General features: G+C 34.7%; 1 protein-coding gene and 1 long non-coding RNA gene across 2 annotated transcripts; both read right to left on the bottom strand.

Moving 5' to 3' along the window:
* Positions 1-4,923: 4,923 nt before the first annotated feature.
* On the bottom strand, positions 4,924-7,447 carry LOC142540529 (uncharacterized). Its single transcript, XM_075646764.1, has 3 exons — positions 7,242-7,447; positions 7,007-7,144; positions 4,924-5,179 (listed from the first exon to the last, which is right to left on the bottom strand). The coding sequence occupies exons 1-3, from the start codon at positions 7,330-7,332 to the stop codon at positions 5,163-5,165; spliced, it is 246 nt and encodes an 81-aa protein (XP_075502879.1). The 5' UTR covers positions 7,333-7,447; the 3' UTR covers positions 4,924-5,162.
* Positions 7,448-16,551: 9,104 nt separating this feature from the next.
* Positions 16,552-20,126, bottom strand: LOC142540528 (uncharacterized). The gene is made up of 3 exons (XR_012819113.1): positions 19,995-20,126; positions 17,617-17,647; positions 16,552-16,925 (listed from the first exon to the last, which is right to left on the bottom strand). It is a non-coding gene; the product is annotated as an uncharacterized LOC142540528 (long non-coding RNA).
* Positions 20,127-20,326: the final 200 nt, after the last annotated feature.

The following is a 20,326-nucleotide window of genomic DNA, read 5'->3' as shown; positions in this document are numbered from 1 at the left end:
CCTTAATCTAACACATATTCCTCCACTGCCCATTCCTCAACAAGTGAGACAACAAGGATTATTGGTACCTGCAGCACCTCCAGGATTCAAACAAGAAGATCAAAGACCAATTTATGAGGATTTTATGATGAAACATGTTGTGGGAATGGAGACGAGACTGCAGAATCATGATGCTATCTTACGAAGGTTGGATGCTCAAATGGATCAAATAGCCAATCAATTAGCAAATCGACCCCTTGGAACACTACCAAGTGATACTGAGAAAAATCCGAAAGGAGTGAATGCAGTGAGTACAGTGATCAAGGCCAAGGAAGAGGAACCAAAGAGGCAGAATTATACATATATGGAGGCAAAGAATGATGGAGGAGTAGATCAAAGATAGAAGATGCTAAGGAACAGAACACTCACACCACCCCTACACGGAAGACATGTAAGAAAGGTAAGGAATTTGATTCTAATGATAATATTGATATTAATACACTTCCTTTTCCTCAAAGAGCGAGGCAACTACAATTGGATCAACAATTTTCGAAATTTCTTGAAGTTTTTAAGAAATTGCACATAAATATTCCTTTTGTAGAGGCTTTGGCTCAAATGCCTTCTTATGCTAAATTCTTGAAAGATATTTTGACTAAAAAGAGGAAACTTGTTGATTTTGAAACTGTTAAGCTTTCTGAGGAATGTTCAGCTATTCTGCAAAATAAATTACCTCCTAATCTTAAGGATCCAGGTAGTTTCTCCATTCCTTGCACTATAGGTAATTCTAATTTTAATAAAGCATTGTGTGATCTTGGTGCTAGCATAAATCTTATGTCTTATTCCTGCTTTGAGAAATTGGGGATTGGAAAAGTTAAACCAACCACTATTTCCCTTCAACTTGCTGATAGGTCTATTAAATATCCTAGAGGGGTTATAGAGGATGTTTTGGTTAAAGTTGATAAATTTATATTTTCAGTTGATTTTGTTGTGCTAGACATGGAGGAGGATCGTGAGATCCCCCTAATTTTAGGTCTTCCTTTCTTAGCTATTGGAAGAGCTCTCATAGATGTGCAAAAAGGTGAGTTAGTTTTGAGGTTGAATGATGAGAATATAACTTTTAATGTTTTTCATAGTATGAAATATCCTGGATCTTCTGATTGTTATAGAATAGATGCTATTGATGATATTGTTGAGTGTAGTGTGCATGATACTTTGATTGAAGACCCACTGGAAAAGCTTTTGGTGAACCCAAAGTCCACGGAATCAGACAGAGAAGAGGTGGAGGAATGTATGAACTACTTGGAGGGATCAAAGCCTCTGCCAAGATCGGTGAATTCGAAGATTGGGGAGCTATGACATATTCCAAAATCACTTAAACCTTCCATAGTAGAACCCAAATTCCTCGAACTCAAACCACTTCCTCCTCATTTAAAATATTTATTTTTGAAGAAGAAAAACTCTTCGAGAAATTCCTATGCGAAGATGAGGCAGAAGAGAAGTTGGAGGATGTAGAAGAACACAAGCCGAAGGATTTGAGCACAAACTAGTTTTGTATCAAGTTTTGAGACATCATCTATGCACTTTAAGTCATACTTATATGAATTAATTGTGAATTAGCAAGAGGTGAGCTCATAAAAAAAATTGAAAAAAAAAGGAAAAAAAAGAAAAAAAAAAAGAAACAATTTCAAACTTGTCTGATTATATTTCGAGGCAAAAATACGGAAGAGAATGACTTAGGGATGCTTTAGGCGATCCTTGGACCGTTTGAGCCTTTCGAGCCTACCCAATGCATCATTTATATCCCTAGTACCCCATTTTGAGCCTATAAAATCGAATGGAGTGTGTCAAAGACATACAGTTAGCCCCCATTCGTATTCCTTCAAAATCCCACATCAACTACCCAATTTTAGCTCATACACTATTCATCGACCTTAATTTTGAGAGAAATAAACTCTTTAGCGCTTTAAAATTTTCAATAACTTCCATGTGTTGATAATTGATAAGAAAAATTGGAGGAATTTGAAAAAAACTCATGAAGAATGAGAAGGGGATTGATGAAAAAATATATATAATGATAAAAGAAAAGAAAGAGGAATGAACGTTGTATGATGTGGTGATTGAAAAAACTAAAAGAGAATGTTGTTGAAGATTGAAAAAAGCTGGAGGAAGAGAAAAAAATATGGGGAAAATATGAATGAAAGTACAAGGAAGATGAAAAAGTTAGGTGGATGAATGATGAAATTTCATAAGGGAAGGAAGATAAGAGATGAAGGAGTGCACTGTATGATTAAATTATTTATTTTCTCTCATTTTGAATCTCCCTACCTTTATTGTAGCCGTGAGCCGTGACCTAACATTATAAACTTGAAAAGACCTATTGACCGGGTCATATTCCTCCAACATTTAGTGGAGAAAGATATGAAAGATAAGCTCATGGAGAGTTTCTTTATATATAAAAAAAATTCAGAAAATATGAGCACTCCTTGAACTAAAACACCTTTGAGGAATATGAGTTTTGACTTCCACACTACACACGTCTCATTATCTTGATCTTTTCTAGGGAATGCTTGAGTTTTAAAGTTGCAACGAAAGTGAATTTTACGATTTTCAAAGTGTGATCTTTTGATTGAGTGTGACGGAATTTGGTGTGTTGAAAAGTGTTGATTGTGTCATTTTGTGTGGTGAATCATTGAATATTCCTTCATAATATTTTTATTCTTTTGATTTGCTCGAGGACGAACAAAGGCTAAGTGTGTGGGGATTGATAAGGCCAAATCTTGAAAAGATTTTAGGGATTTGATTTAATAATATTTGCCTTTATCTAATATGTTTATCCTTATTTATGTGCTTAATTGAATTAATAATTGTAGATTTAAATAAAAGATGAAAAATGATTAAATTTGAAAATAAAATAAATTTACAAGACTTCAAAGGAAATAAAATATTTTTATTTTATTATCTTGATATTATTGAAAGTTCTTGATAAAGATGGAGTCTAATATTTGAAAATAAAATCTACAATCTTATTATCTACAATGTTTAAGTGGAGATGGACTTAAAAAGAATACAAGGAGAGATCCATTTAGAAGAATAAAAGGAAGAAAAGCGTACAGAGAAGCAGCCGACACAGGAAAAAAGAAGCGCAGAAGACCGCAGAAGAGAGGGGAACAGAAGCTAATGTGAAATAGTATCACCGCGGAAGAAGAACATAAGGGAGGAAGAGTGAAGGGCAGAAGCAAGAGGAATTCCGCACACACGCTACAAATCATTGAGAATTCTTTTCCTTCTTTCTTACCTATGTTTTTTTCATTGAATTTAAACACTGATTTTGACTTTTATTTTAAGTTTATGGAGTAGATTTTTATCGACTAAGGCCATGATAGGGCCGAGACATATTATTTTTTGATGTTTTGAGTTTAATTCAATTAAATTATTTATTTTATTCATTGATTGATGTCGTTTATCATGTGTTCTTTTAACCTGGCCAATTAAATTGAATATTTGTTGGTTAATCTAAAATCGGAAGACGATAGATTAATATTTGCTTCACACATCAATCAACACATGATTAAATTGACTAGAAATAGTATTCGATTTCAGCTGTGCGACTTTAGGTTGAAAAACTGGAATTTCACAGCGATCTAATGCGGTTGAATCTAATTAAATTCAGTTAGGAATAATTGGACTGTTAGATTTAATTAAGTTTATTAATTCGAGGAATCGTTTAATAAATAATTTTGAGAATTCCGTCGTGAATTAAATAATTAATTTAATGAATATGAATTTGACACGTAAATTATAAGTTGTCTCGGTACCGTTGTGCGCCTTAGTCGTTTTTAAATAATTTGAATTTTCGTCTAATTTAATAATTTGGATTTTTTTGCTTTAGTTAATTTATTTAAATTGTTTAATTTAGTTTTGATTAATCTATCTCCCATCATTTGAACTTAAATTGCCTAAATTAGGAAAAATAATTCATATTCTAGTACTTAAACATCGATCTCTGTGGGTACGATACCTGGACTCATCTCCAAATACTATTACTTGGCCTAGTCCGCTTGCTAGATTTATTCCCAACCGAAATCGTCGGTCAGTTACTATCACGTCCTCAACTTTAATAAAATAAAATAGATAATATATATATGTATGATAAATCCAATTTTCTCATATAGATCAAAAAATTCATTAGAAATATCAATAATACAAAAAAAATTTCAATTTGATCCCTAGAAAAAAAGATGTATAAGATAAAGAAGTAAATATCAATCAAACATGTTAAATACAGGAAATAAATACAAAAACTTTGAAAATCAACATACATACTTGTACTTGACCTATTATTCTTATTATTATTTTTTGAAAAGAATAACTTGGCCTTTTTTTAATTTTAAAAAATATAATACTTGGCCTATTATTTTGTTGTGCTACAAATCCCACAGTTGAAGATTGATAAAATTCAGCTTGATTAAGCAAGTATTTAGCCTATTATTTTTATGCCTAACAATTCGAAATTTATATATATATATATATATATATATATAATCTTATATGATTGCCTCAGCATTCTCGTTTCAGAGGTCCAAAAGTATTTTAAAAATGACACTGATGCACACTCCAATCCCCAAAGACGTTCAATTACTTCATTTTATATATTAGGTTCACGCAGTCTCTCTAATTTCTCTATCATAAGATCATAATGAGATATGTGTGTGTAACTAGCCATGCTAGTAACATTAGTTGCAATACACCGATAACTTCTTCCAAGTATCTCACCACTCAAAAGATCAAATAATCAAACATTCGACCATCTCCAACATTTCTTATTGTGGAGAGTTTGGACTATCATCCATCCATTTTCACTAAACTCTGCCACATTAATCAAGTCATAACCATCATTTTATGATTTGAAATTTGTTTAGCATGTGACATGATTTAGCATCAACATTCAATCAAAGAAGCTTAATGCATTTTGCTCATTCATTCCGGATGAGGTTATTTATTCATTACATGAAGACCAAAGAAATCAGCATTTTGTTTTTAAAGTTGACACCAAAACCATACAAAAAGATAATTAGGCAAACAGATGTCTATAACCATCTGTAACAGGAATAGGTAGGAAAATGGGGATCTCAGCAAAGTGATTTATACCAAAGAAAATGTGTTTCAACCCCGATATCAGGCTTCTAATCTTCATCATCATCTGCAATTAAAATATCCAAACAGATTATACCAGAGGAAAATTCATATCAATTAATCCATGAAGAAAGCGAGAAAGCGAGACATAAAAGCAACGACATAGTAAAGCCCGAGAAAAATTTCAATCTCACGATACATAACTCAGCATAATTAAGCTCGAGTGTCCTATTTTGACATGATACCAACCATTGATAGAAAGTCAACTGATTTAAATGGCCATTAAAGCCAACGTAGGTTTGTTTTGTTCAAGGTTATGTAGAATACCTCGCATCAACTAGAAACTGGCTTATTTCCTTTCCATGATAAAAAATTTTCACCATGTAAAACTGGAAGCTCTTCGGAAATCAGATTCCAAAATTTTCACAAAAGTGAGAAATAGAAAGTTTGAGAATAGCAACTATAACATTCGATTAATTTGACACCACATGATAGACATGAAATTTGAAATTTAGGTAAAGAAGAACCAAACTTATATGCAATATTAGCGAACTTTTTTGGGGCAAAATTCACAGAAACAGCAGAAGATGTTCTATCTACCCACTCCTTGGAGCCTAAATCCGGTAGATCAACTCATGGAAAAGATTTGTCTGATTCTCTATCATTCTCTATGGTATTGAACAAATTGTGATTCTCTTTCAGTTAAAATAGCTTGCTCCCGTCCCTTACATCACTTTAAATGATATGCTCCGTGACACTATTAGAGTTACTTCTTCACACCATGATTCACAGTCGCGGGATAAAGTAAAAGGTCAAAACCAAGCATGGGACTGATCATCCCATCCCACTTATATAATATGGACATGATTGCCAATAATGATGTACGAATGAGAAAAATCCTTTGCTTATACTTTTTTTCATATATAGAAAAAATCTATGTGAATCAATTTTCGACGTTTTCAGTTGGGACGTAACATCAACGTGAATTAAAACAGGGATTTTGTCAGCTAGCAATAGAGTAAATATTGTACCCAATCTTGGGTCACTCTAAGTTCAGTTCCATCATCATCACCGTCATCATCTCGCATATGCTACATTAACTGCCTTTTGATAGTAGTGACTTGTGAACACCGAAGGTTACGCTAGGTCAAACCATTCATTTGTAACAATAGGTAAAGCACATTATTCAGAGCATTGTTTTCTCCTAATATTCTAACACCTTCATAATATTAAGTAGATGGAACCAAACTAGAAAAATACCACCACTCAGAATCTAAAATTTCAACTTAACTTCCTGATCATGAAAACTAATCATCACAAAACAGAGTTTTAAATGAATAGAACCTCATTTTCAGCTTCACATAAAGTAACTTTCAGTTAGGATCTTCCATTCCATCGAGTAAAAAGTAGAGCTTTTACTCGAATCTTGGACAAGGATAACATTACTCTAGTTTAATTTTAAAAGAAAACCTGAAGGAAATGATTGTACAATCAAGTTCTATAATACTGCACTTGTATCAACTCATTTTTCATAATATTCAGCTAAATTGAAAGCATTTACAACTTTTCTAGAAGAGTAAATCCAATGATATTGATTCCCGGTTTCACTTGAAAAGGTACCATGAAAATTGCTTCCTAGTTGGGCTGGACATTTTATACTTTTTCTTCCAATATTTGTTCCATACAACACTCACCCGGACTAAAAAAATCTCAAGCCCTATCATTCACCCATTGAAAACGATAATCACTACAATTTAGATGGTAAGTAAGACAGACTGGATTCAAAGGGAAAAATCACTCTATTGACAAATTGCCCGATTGCAGACTAAACAGAATTACAAACCCCAAAATAACAGGAATAGCAGCCAAAATAAAAGATAAAACATTGAAATACCGAAGTAGCGACGCTGGTTGGCTTCCTTAGCTTTGAGAAGCAATTTGTCAAGGTCTTCCTGAGACTTGGCGTCCCACTTCACCATCTGATTAGCAAGCACTGCCCCTATTCCCATTCCCAGAACATGCTCCCATGGATCTATGCGTAATTGTTGAATGAATTGATTTATCAATAAATGATAGCAGTAATATCCTCCATATAATTGAATTTCGATCTATACAGAGAGGGAGCTTACGGCGCATGTAAGGGAGCTTTCGCAGGGCATTCGAGTACATCTGCGTCCCCAATCCCAGCAGAGCTCCGATTGCCGTCGCGCTTAACGGCATCCTTCCGCCTTCGTTCACTCGCCCTCTTAAATTGGTGTGTTGCAGTCAAATCCCCAACGCAATAGAAACTAGACTCGAAGGTTTCTAAAATTATTTCCGTAATGTTTAGCATTCATAAATATTGCTTGTATAATTTTTTTATAAAGAAAAACGCAAAAATCACCGTGATACTATTTTTTCTCTGTCAGAGAGATTACGTTTACAAATACTCACAATTTTGTTTTAAAAAAAATCCATAATAATTTTTAAAAACTTTTACAACATCTACCTAATTATCATATTTAAATAAAACAAAAACTTACATTAGACGGTCGCACGAGTCGTATTTTGTGAGACGAATATCTTATTTGGGTCATTTATGAAAAAATATTATTTTTTATGCTAAGGCTGCGTTTGGTTTGAAGGATATGATAAAGAAATTATTAAGAGATAAATGATAAAAGAACGATTGAAGTAGAAATATAATATATAATGATAAAATAATATTATGTTTGGTATGATTAATAAGAATGTGATAATTAATACTTTTTGGTGAATTGACAAAATTTTCCTTCCATTTGTGCGTCGGCGGGGGGCGGCGGTCGGTCGGCCGGAAGCGTCGGCGGTCGACCGGAAGCAACGGTGGTGATAGGCCGGAAGCGGCGGCGGCGGTCGGTCGGAGGTGGTGGCGATCTGCCGAAAGTGGCGGCGCCGGCCGGCCGGCGGCGGCGGTCGGCCGGAATTGGCGGCGGCGGTCGGCCGGCGGCAGGGGTTGGCGGTGGGCGGTCGGTGGAAGGAAGTGGTGGTGAGTTTGGATTTAGGAGAAGGGTAAAATTGGAAAAATATGATGGATTAAGAGTGAGATAAATAATCCTAGGGGGTGAGGATGTATTATTTTAACCTACCTAATATAACCTAATCATTTATAGGAGAGATTGAGTTGGTAAAATAAAATCGTACCAAACGCTTGATTAGGTGGGTTTAATAATCATAAACCCATAAACCCACCTAATCCCATGAATCAAACACAGCCTAAGACTATTACTTTTTATTGTGAATATCAGTAGGGGTATTACTTTTTATGCTAAGAGTATTACTTTTTATTGTGAATATCGGTAGATTTGACTCGTCTCACAGATAAAGATTCGTGAAAAGACATACTCTTTAAATAAATATTAGAAACTTTTTTAAAAAGTCATCTTTAAAATATTTAATTTTAAGATAATTTTTAAGGTTTTTTTTAAAAAAAAAAATCAGAAAATTTAATGTACTGTGCATACCGTCAATATTGAATATTTTTTATGTTTGAAGAAAAAGTAGATTACATGGTTATGACCGGTAAAGCTGTGAATCGAGAGTTGAAGAATCAAGTCAAGTAGCTATAAAATGCCCTATGCTCATGTCTACCAACAATCGAACTCAAATATATGTGCGTGTGATGATTTCACAACCGCTTCTTTTTTTAATACAATGATAACTTGTAAACCAAATTAGCCTAGTGTTGGTCTCAAATACAGCAATTTGAGATAATAAATATGAAAATAAAGAATAAATTGGATACCGAAATTTACGTGGAAAACTCCTAAAAATTATTATGGTAAAAACCACGGATAAGATGAAAAGAATTCTACTATAATATTTTATGGTGTAAAATCATTCACTGTGTTTCCAAAGAGAACACACACTCTCTTAATACATGAGAACAAAACATCTCACAAATATTATAGAACTAAGCACTCAAGTGCTATAAAATGAGAGATAACTCGAAAAATAGACGATTGCAGAATGAGAGGAGAGAACTCTATTTATAGAGCTTCCTTGTGCATGTGAAGAACGTGTCTTCCGTCTAAATGCATATATCAAATTCGCTACAAAAAAAACGTGTTATTTGATTCGTCATTAAATGATGTATGCAACCTACCCAACATATTGCCTACCTTTTTGACTAAATCATTTTGCCAACATCATGTAAACCATATTGAGCAAATCATATGTCACAATCCGAGATAGTGTTAGTACGATAAAATCGAACTCATAATCGAACTCATGATCTTTGTCAAATGCTCACTTATTCTACGTACTCGAATATCTTGTATCCTTTTCTGACCACCTCCACAAATTTATAACTACGTATATCTATATTTTGAGGTTTTAAAAAATATTTTCACCGTTCATAAAAATAAAATAAAATAACTAATTTTCCAACTACAAACCTTGACAAGAAGAATAATTATAGCACCCACAGGGGGGAAAAGAAAGAAAGAAAAAAACTACAGTTCTAGGTTCTTTTGATCAGATCATCTTTATTAGAATCTCGAGCAAGAACTTGGTTTCATGGAATGTGATGATTTTGGGGTACTGCATTAACGGTTATCCTATTGACGGGCTTAATTTATATTCTGAAATGGTGGATAAAAGTAGGATGCTGAATAAATCTGTAAGGAATTGTTGTTCATAAAACGTACAAGGAAATTAATTAAAACATTATAATGTGTGTATCAGAAGTTAGTGTTGTGCTCTGGTGTTGTTAACACGAGCACACAACATGCAGCGGAAATTAAGTATTTAACACACAAATATAACTTTAATAAATTAACACAAGATTTAAATTATGCACAAGTACGAATACTTGTGCGATGCCTCATGGCAAAAAATTCACTAGAAAAATTATGTAAATCGTTTACACCAAAACAATACTAGTGAGAAAACAAAACCAAATTCCTTGATACTCCAAGGAATTAAAAATGCATCAAAATAAACCACATAAAGACTAGATGAATAAAACAAAAGGCGTGTTGTTTAAAACCAAACGAAGACACTCTTCGATTAACACTCTGCGTCAGTGTTGTTCTTGAGTGTTGGCAACACCAATCGGCAACACGGCAAAGTCTGTGACTCAATCACACAAAAAATCTTCAACATTAAAAATATTATTCAGTAATCTCTGTAAAAGGACTATGCACTAAGTCCACGAAAAACCACGCAAAGATCACACACGAGAAAGCTCACAAAGACACAAAAGAACACTCTTCCTGCAACCCCACGAAAATCTTCTCTCTCTCAAAACTTCTTTTCTCTCAAAAGCACATTCTCTCTATAAGAACTCTTCTGTACGGCTGCAAGGCTATTCATACTTATATTCATGACTTGACCTAAAAGTTATTCCATAAAGAGTCCTACAAAATATGGAAACAAGATTTTCATTATATATAAAACACTTTAAAACAAAGATAAAATATATTGGAGATAAAAATAATATTAAAAACAAATCCTATAATATCTAGATATAAATCAATCAAGTTCTTATCATCTAGAAATAAATCAAGAAAGATCTCATAATCTAGAAATAAGTAAACCAAGTTATTATCATTTAGAATTAAATCAAGCAAGATTTGATAATCTAGAAAGGCAAAATCTTAAATTGATAATATCAATTTAGCAAAATAATAAATGAATAAAATATTCCTTTCAATCTCTCCACTTTTTGTCTTCTGGACAAAACATCCAAAAATGATAATCTTGGTAAGCATCGCAGTCAGTTAAGCTCCCCCTGCATTAGAGTGTGTCTCCCCCTGAGTCAAAGTTCATCTCCCCCTGAATTAAACATGTTAGAGCACTGGTGTTGTTGACAGTGTTGTCAACACTATCATTAGAACACCTGAAAACATAAGGAGACATACGAAAGAAAAATTCAATAATCACGCAAACAGATATAAGAGCGACCCAAAAACAACATTACAGACAGAACATAAGTATTCATCTTTTATCTTCTTATGTGTCATTTTTGGTTCTCCTACTCCCCCTTTTTGGCCAGAATGTAAGCCAACTTCCAAAAGCACCATCTACTCGGCCACGTAGTAAGAATGAATTCTTTTAGCCTTTTGAATCTGCCGTAGATCAAAGTCAATTTGGGCCTGTAAGTGAGAAACATAGAGCATGACAAATACACCGGGAGTGGAAGTGGACGAGGACGCCATGTTGCCAACACCATTGGCAACACCAATAACTGACCAAGGTAGGTCCAGTTTCTTGTTACCCTTGAAATAAGGCGAAGCGATCTTGAGGGTTTCGCTCACATAAAATAGGATCTCATTATCTTTTTGAGAAACCCCTATAACTCCAGTATCCCAAAGAACATGAAAAAAAAAAAGCAGCCTCGTAAATTTCATCTTCTTCAACCGCGGGGGTATTGTAAAATTCATTGATCACATTCGGGGAGAAATTGAACATTTAATTCGTAGCAAGCAGTCATCGATCTTTGAAGAATGTCGTCAAATTTTGGTTGGCCATACTTCTCCATGTCAATGTTCTTCTTTTCAATAAATTCTCTATTCACATAGAGAAGCCGTAGGACTAAGGCAGCTTCAATGTATAACTTGGTGGAGACAGAATGACTCACATCATAATAAAAAAGAGTCAATGTTGTCCACGGTGTTGACAACATCGGACTCAACATCAGCAGTATCTTCAGCCACTTGTAGAATGTGAGAAAAAGTTATAAAGGTATATAAGGAGTTATGCACAAAAACGCACAAAGAAATCACGAGAGCAATGAAAGATGCGAGAGTAAGTGAAAATAAACAAGAGTAATTATCAGGAATTTAACGGTAACAAAACATATATACTCTTGCTAAAAAAAACACATTGATTAACTCCTTCAGTTCTGAACAATCCACATGGTAAATGTAATATTTTCGAAATTTACCCAAAAAAAAACTAATTATGGTTTAATCCCAAAATCAAACAGTAAAATTGATTCAAACTCGTGTTACGACAATTTCAAAAGAATATCCAGTGAAACCCATGTCGATTATAACCCACTGACACAAGTAGTCACATAAATTCAAAATCTAGGTAATTAAGGTTTTTATCAACTGTCATAGGTCAGATACTGATATGTCACTGCACATGATGAATTCACGAAACAAACATCAATATGCATGTCCTAAATATGCCTCCAATATGATGAATTATCGAAATGTCAGGCAGTGTATAAATTGTTCTGTGTCAGAACTTGGTGTTGGCAACACCTCATGGCAACACCTACAGAGTTTTATTCAAACTTCCATAAAATTTTATTTTGATTCAGAAATGGTAGCTCCCACACTAGAAGAACGGTCTTCAATGGACTCCTCTAGGTAGCTTTTTTCATTACTATTTTTACTTAGAAGTGGTAGCTCTCACACTAGAAGAACGGTATTCAATGGACTCCTCTAGGTAGCTTTTTCCATTTTCTTCTAAACAATTTTTTTTTATTTATCTCTTTTATGTTTTTCTCCTTATGCTCACATTTTCCAAGTCACTTTTTCACATTAGACAAGATCACGATTTCCATGAATATCCTCAACTACTTGATGCCTTGGATTGAGCATAATTTATTCTTCAACATTTGATTGGAAGTATGAACACTCAGAGAGTACCTTTCAGAAATTGTCTTCACGGTTCAGACATTACACAAATAAATAGGATGGTTATGATTATGCAGTATGCCTAACATCCTAAAAATAGACATGCAAAAATGGTGTTGTCACCGGTGTTGGCAACACCAATGGCAACATGTGTGTGTGATTATTGTACGCACATGATGAGAGACTTCCGTAGATTGAAAAATCTCTCAAAGTCCAAATGTTTCGTGAATATATCAGCCAGTTGATTCTCAGTCCTAACAAATTCCAGTCGAATTATGCCTTTTTCAACCAAATCTCGAATAAAGTGACGTCTTATGTCTATGTATTTTGTTCGAGAGTGTTGAACATGATTCTTAGAAATGTCTATAACACTTGAGTTATCACAATATACCATCATGTAATTGCTTAACTTGCAATCCAAGAAAGAAAGTTAGTTCTCCTACCATGCTCATTTCGAATTGTGATGACAAGCAATCCACAGAGTTATTCACAAGCATTTGAGATGAAGCACTGAAAATAATATCATCTACATACACTTGACAGATCAAAATATCATATTTCAGTTTTTGAATGAAAAGAGTTTTGTCAACCTCACCTCGTTTGAAAGCCCAAGTTTATCAGATTGTCAGCCAATCTACCATACCATGCCCGTGGAGCCTGTTTCAGTCCATACAGGGCCTTCTTCAATTTGTAGACATGGTCAACGTGGTGAGGATCTTCAAATCCCTTAGGTTGACTGACATAGGCTTCCTCATTCAAAATGCTATTATTATTATTATTCTTGGGTTCAATTTGAGACACAAAACACGAGTGACTTACCTGAGAAAACATGGAGCTCATGCAGATTAAACCAATCATTTTGCGGTAGTCCACCTTTTCTTTGTTTCTTGTTTGCACACCATCATGTAATTCACCAATGATTTGTGATGATGGATGATTCTTCTGAATCTTGTTGGGAATTTCTCTTTCACAATTGATCACCACATCATTATTATCATCGTTATCATTATCCACAATTTCTGTTTGGTTCAGAGGCGGTGTTGTGCTTGGTGTTGCTTCACTGGTCTCAACACCAGACTTAACACTGTTTCTGGTCAGTGCCTCACTTATATCCAGCAATTCTTCTACATCAGCCTCCGGTTTTTTAACTGCCAAATCACCCAAGCTTTCAACTTCCATCGGACCCATTAGATCCATATGCAAGAGTTCAAGGCAGCGTGTTGTCCCAAAGTATTGCAACACCGGGTTCGCAACACGAGTTTGTTTACTTTTCTGACACGGTCCACAGACATATGAGTTACCTGAACTTAAATTTGGCATACCTCTCACAGCATCAAACTTACACAGATTCTTCAAGGTCTTGACGCTCACATGTCCCAATTTTTGATGTCATAGGATCTAAATCACTCACCTTGGCACTTCGGCAACCATCACCTTCTCCCAATTGACAGCGATTGTCAGCAGAACGAGTACCTGACATTACACAAATATTGACATCATTAAAAACTTCACAATTATTTTTATTGAACATAACATGTAAATCATTGACACAAAGATGATTTATGCTTATTAAGTTTGAGTTAAGTCCTTCAACGTGTAGAACATTATGAAGTTCAGGAAGTCCGTCAACATTCATGGTTCCTTTGCCTACAATTCTTCCTTTGGCACCACCACCATAGGTTACACGCCCACTTTTTACTTCAACATAATCCGTGAGGTGTTCTTTAGATCCGGTCATGTGGTGTGAGCACCCACTCTCAAAGTACCATGCACGTGCAATGTTAGTTTTTAAAGAAGTATAAATGACATTGCAATGAATAACAGCTTTTGGTACCCAAACATTCTTTACAGTAGGTTTCTTGACTGTTGTGTTGCACCTGGTGTTGGGCAACACCAGATTTGCATGTCCAGTTCATATAGTCATTTCTCAGTTTAAAACAGAAAGGTTTGATGTGACTTGGCTTATGACAGTAGTGGCAAATAAAATGTCGCTTTCTTTGCTTTGATTTAGAAGTTGACACTGGCTTCTTGGTTTGTGGCATCTTCACTGGCGGGTCAACTTTCAAATGAGAAGAGGAAGCTCTGTTGTGCTTCAGCAATCGTTCCGAAGCTTGCTTTGAGATTGACAGAGTCTTCATGGGAGGTTTCACTATTAAGGGGACAGAGCAGTCTTCACTTGCCTTTACAAACACGGTTGATTTTGATTTAGAGTTGGAAGTTTCACCATGTTCATATGTGCTTTCAACATATCCAAGACCAGTTCTGTTGTACTTTCCCATAGTTAGCATTGAGTCAAGTTTTGATGAACTTGAGCTGAATTTAGCAATAGTCTTTGTGGCCTTCTCAAGATCATCCTTGACTTTGTACAGTTCGAGGTCCTTCTTACTCAACAAGACTTTCAGTCGAGACATGCTACTCTTTAACTCAGTATTTTCCTTTGAGAGCATAGAATTTATTTTATTTCTTTTGATCCAATCTTCGTATAGCTCTTCATACATAGCCTGCACACTTTCAAAGGTGAGTTCATCAGAATCAGTATCCTGGATTTCATGATTTCCTGAGTTATTGTGAGATTTAGCATTGAGACACAAGGATTTTGAAGTGGTGTTGCGGCCCGGTATTGCAAAACCAGAGGCAACACCGTGCGGGTTGACTTGCAGCCAGCATTTTTCCTTCAAAACAGCAGTGTTTGTAGACAATACGTCCATTGGGATTCTGTAAAATTTCCTGCAAAAAAACAACAATAAACCAGAATCAATCACTTAGTGTATCAAGCGTTGGCTCTGATACCACTTGTAAGGAATTGTTGTTCATAAAACGTACAGGAAATTAATTAAAACATTATAATGTGTGTATCAGAAGTTAGTGTTGTGCTCTGGTGTTGTTAACACGACCACACAACATGCAGCGGAAATTAAGTATTTAACACACAAATATAACTTTAATAAATTAACACCAGATTTAAATTATGCACAAGTACGAATACTTGTGCGATGCCTCATGGCAAAATATTCACTAGAAAAATTATGTAAATCGTTTACACCAAAATAATACTAGTGAGAAAACAAAACAAAATTCCTTGACACTCCAAGAAATTAAAAATGCATCAAAATAAACCACATAAAGACTAGATGAATAAAACAAAAGGCGTGTTGTTTAAAACCAAACGAAGACACTCTTCGATCAACACTCTGCGTCAGTGTTGTTCTTGAGTGTTGGCAACACCAATCGGCAACACGGCAAAGTCTGTGACCCAATCACACGAAATCTTCAACATTAAAAATATTCTTCAGTAATCTCCGTAAAAGGACTATGCACTAAGTCCACGAAAAACCACGCAGAGATCACACACGAGAAAGCTCACGAAGACACAAAAGAACACTCTTCCTGCAACCCCACGAAAATCTTTTCTCTCTCAAAACTTCTTTTTTCTCAAAAGCTCATTCTCTCTCTAAGAACTCTTCTGTACGGCTGCAAGGCTACTCATACTTATATTCATTGCTTGACCTAAAAGTTATTCCATAAAGAGTCCTACAAAATATGGAAACAATATTTTCATTAGATATAAAACAATTTCAAACAAAGATAAAATATATTGGTGATAAAAATAATATTAAAAACAAATCCTATAATATCTAGATATAAATCAATCAAGTTCTTATCATCTAGAAATAAATCAAGAAAGATCTCATAATCTAGAAATAAGTAAACCAAGATATTATCATTTAGAATTAAATCAAACAAGATTTGATAATTTTGAAAGGCAAAATCTTAAATTGATAATATCAATTTAGCAAAATAATAAAGGAATAAAATATTCCTTTCAAAATCAACTCCAAATTCTGAGAAGGATGTGAATCTAGACGAAAAGGATTGGATACGTTTATCGGTGTTCTTTGTGCATGTGTGAGGAAAGGAATGTTGAACGAGGGGAGAAACTACTTCTCCCAGATGATTGACGGGTTTCGTGTGAAGCCAAATTTTGCTCATTACTGGTGCATGGCTAATCTCATGGCCAGGCAGTGGATCTACTAAAAAACATACCAACTGATACTTATGAGTTTCCAGAATCCTCTTTATGGGCAGGATTGTTTGCATCATGTCGTTTTCAAGGGGCCGTGAACTTGTGGGAGCAAGTTGCGAAAGACTTGATCGAACAAGATCCTCAGAACTTCTCTTATTATGCTTTACTTGTAAATATTTATGCTGTTTCAGGTAGATGGGAAAAAGTTAATAGAACAAAAGATATGCTGAAAAAGAGAGGCATTAGAGGGATGCCTGGTTGCAATCTTAAAGACTCGAAGGAAGCAGTTCACACACTAAAGAAGTATAGTGTCTACTGTAATAAGTTTGGTCATATCAGGACGCACGAATCAGGTGAATATTATGATACAAATTATTTTAATTACCATATATGAGAGAAAATCCAAGACCAGTTGGGGATCAGCAAAAGAAATATACATGCCGAGCCATACCAGGATACACGAACTCAGGTAGCAATCATGAGACACGGTATTTTAATTACCATACATGACAGATAAACTAAGACCAGTTGGGGTCAGCAACAGAAATATAGATGCATTCCCATGTGGAACTGCATATAACCGTTAATCAACCTTTTTTGCACTGTGCTGCACTCAGAGTTTTAAAAAGAGTAGACACCAAGTATATTAGATTCACACCATATACTGTGTACGTAGACACAACAAGAAGTATTAAAAATCAATTGACTAAGTACCACGGAAATTGATTCGCTTTGTTATTTCATAAAATTATAGTTAACTTAACATCCAGTTGATATTTGTGCTATCCAAATTCAAAAACTCACATCTCATACACAAATAAAGTCATTACAAAATAATATCGACAAATTGGAGATATATGAGGTCGATCTTACATGCAGCTCGCAGTTTTCTTGTACAAATGCCCTGCACATATGCACAACTATTATGTTCGAAGCAACATAAGAAAATAAAGAGCTTCAAGCCATATATTAATAAGATTCGAATCTTCAAATTTAAAAACGATCCTGCCTATTCCAAACCCTGCAAATTTCCAACATCATCTTGCCAATTTCCAGCAATAAAACTTTAAGAATCCGGTCTAAGTCACAATCTTCCACTGACAATTGTAGCACAGTTGTTTAACAACTACTGTAACACAAACTACTCCGGATTCTTCAGGATAGTAGAGCTACATATTGTCTCATTTTTCCTGTCATCACAACTAATAATAATAGGCAGAAGTCATATCGTTTTCAGCATTAGCATTAGATACACAAGATTGAAATTTCACCCATAAAGGCTTGAAAATTATAGTCTCCGGTACTATGGATGACTAGATATAATGTTAGGATGCATTTTGTTTAATAGAAGTTAATCTACAAGGAACCATATAAAACAGTACCAAGGAAAAGGCATTATCTAAGTGTGATTCGATGATATAAGTTTAAATTTGGAACATTCTAATAGGGGGAGGTTTTATGAGACTAAGTGCCAGATCCGCTAATATAATTTTAGATGTAGAACTTTCAAAATTCTTAAGATGAATCAATTGCCACAAGCTGAGACGGATACACAATCACGCATACTAACTAAGGGTATGGTACTGAATTTGGCAACAAGTCAGTTAAAAAGGTTCCCTTATTTTGGTACAAAATAATGAAAAATAAAATTGTAAAACCAGAATTCGAATTATCTCACAGCAGTAATGCATATGTTTTATACAGACAGAGACAGGTTCTGGTGATGCGAGGGAAAAAGATCAAGCAACAGAAAGAAGAATACGAAAAAAGCAAAATTCATGTCTCAAATTTTCCCTTCTATCACCAAATATTTGAAATCATTCACAGGAAGATACAAATATTTTGATTGATTCTAATTTTTGGATTTCAGAGAGCTCTTTGATTCCTCCTAAACCCATAGATAAGCTCTATGCACCATCATCTTCAGCAAGTTGACACAGCAAATTTTCTAGGTATAGCAAGCCACCACATCTGTTCCTCGGCATATGTCCAAGGAGAAGCCCATTCATCCCAATTTGTGATATTCTTCAACCTCTCAATCAAATCATACGGAAGCGCAACATGTGAATATCCGTCGTTCTTCTCCATTTGTTACCGCTTATCACTCTCTCAGTTGTTTTCCCACCAGGAACAGAGAGTGAGGAATTGACTTCTGTTGTTTCACCTATCCTTTCTCTAATTCGCTTAAATAGCATAAAATCACATAACAGATGCCATATCACAGAGGAAAAAGGACAATGAAAAATTGAAAGTGCAGATATTTGGTGAGTGGGGATATGATGACATATTTGTGTCTGTAAAGAAGGAAATCTGGCATTGGTTTGGTCAATCTACGACAACAGCAATAAATAATCTTGTCACTTTAACGCAAAACATATGTATTATATATATATTCAGTAAATCTGAACAGTTATCATAGAATCTCGCAATTATATTATGAAATCATATCAAGGCAATCTAATACAAACTCAAGACAGTTATAAAAGAGAGTAATTTTATTAACTTAAATAGAAAAACTACATAAACATAATGACCAATACTCACAAAGAGTAAGGCCCATTAGAGCATAAAATATTCCTCAAAGAATGATTTCCCCTCTACCTAGCAACTTCCAGCAACGTTACTCCCAAAAAAAACTCACGCCCACCCACCCCAAAAAAAAAAAAAAAAAAATCTAATCCCCCTCTTTTATGATGCTATCTCTATAGTTTCCATACTAACCTATTTGACCCGGCCCACTCCCCTTAACCCAAACTCGTAACACAATCTTAGACTATAACAATAACAACTTGTTCAACGTTGGTTGAATAATTGATGAATGTAAAGATTTCAAAAAAATTAAATATTAGTTAAGAAAGGACAACGACAAGCACCTGGGTATAGGACTCATATTACATAAGCAAAGGAAACTCTTTCACATTCACTTTCATACTTTTCCTAGCTCAATCACTAATCCCGCATCTTAACAATAAATATGCTATGGATGTTTATTCGAATTACAAAAAAGAAGAGGTTGAATAATATTTGATTGCAGAATCAGCGGTCACATTTATAGATGAAAAATTAACTATTTAGTAAAAGGACATTCCGAAAGTAGTCCTAATGAGTTCATATAATACGTGAGGAAAATAATCAATACATGCTCGATCACATTAAAATAATTGGGGCCTAAGATAAGGATTCAGCACTTAAATGATTGAGTAATTCAGTTGGGATAATACAATAAAGAAGAAGAAAAAAAGTGATTCTACCAGCTTAAGAACGCACATGGTTGATTGTACAATGAAACTCTATGGCTGATGCGCATCATTCTCAATTTAATACGAACATTCCCCCAATCAAGGACGTGTACAAACTCATGTGGAATTATCAACCTGTTGTGCCCGCAACTAACGATCAAGTTGTTATGCTTGTTTGCATTAAAATAATGTGGGCCTGAGATAAGGATTTGGCACTTAGATAATTGAGTAACTTAATTGGGACAAAAATAAATGGATGAATAACAGAAACACTGATGTCGACAGCTGAAGAATGTGCATGGATAATTGTACAAGAAATTTTATGGCACATGTGCAACTCGATC

Source organism: Primulina tabacum, chromosome 3, assembly GCF_025594145.1.
Source record: "Primulina tabacum isolate GXHZ01 chromosome 3, ASM2559414v2, whole genome shotgun sequence".
NCBI classification, from domain to species: domain Eukaryota; kingdom Viridiplantae; phylum Streptophyta; class Magnoliopsida; order Lamiales; family Gesneriaceae; genus Primulina; species Primulina tabacum.
The sequence above is the reverse complement of the archived record's forward strand: the minus strand, read 5'-3'. Positions and strand labels throughout refer to the sequence as shown.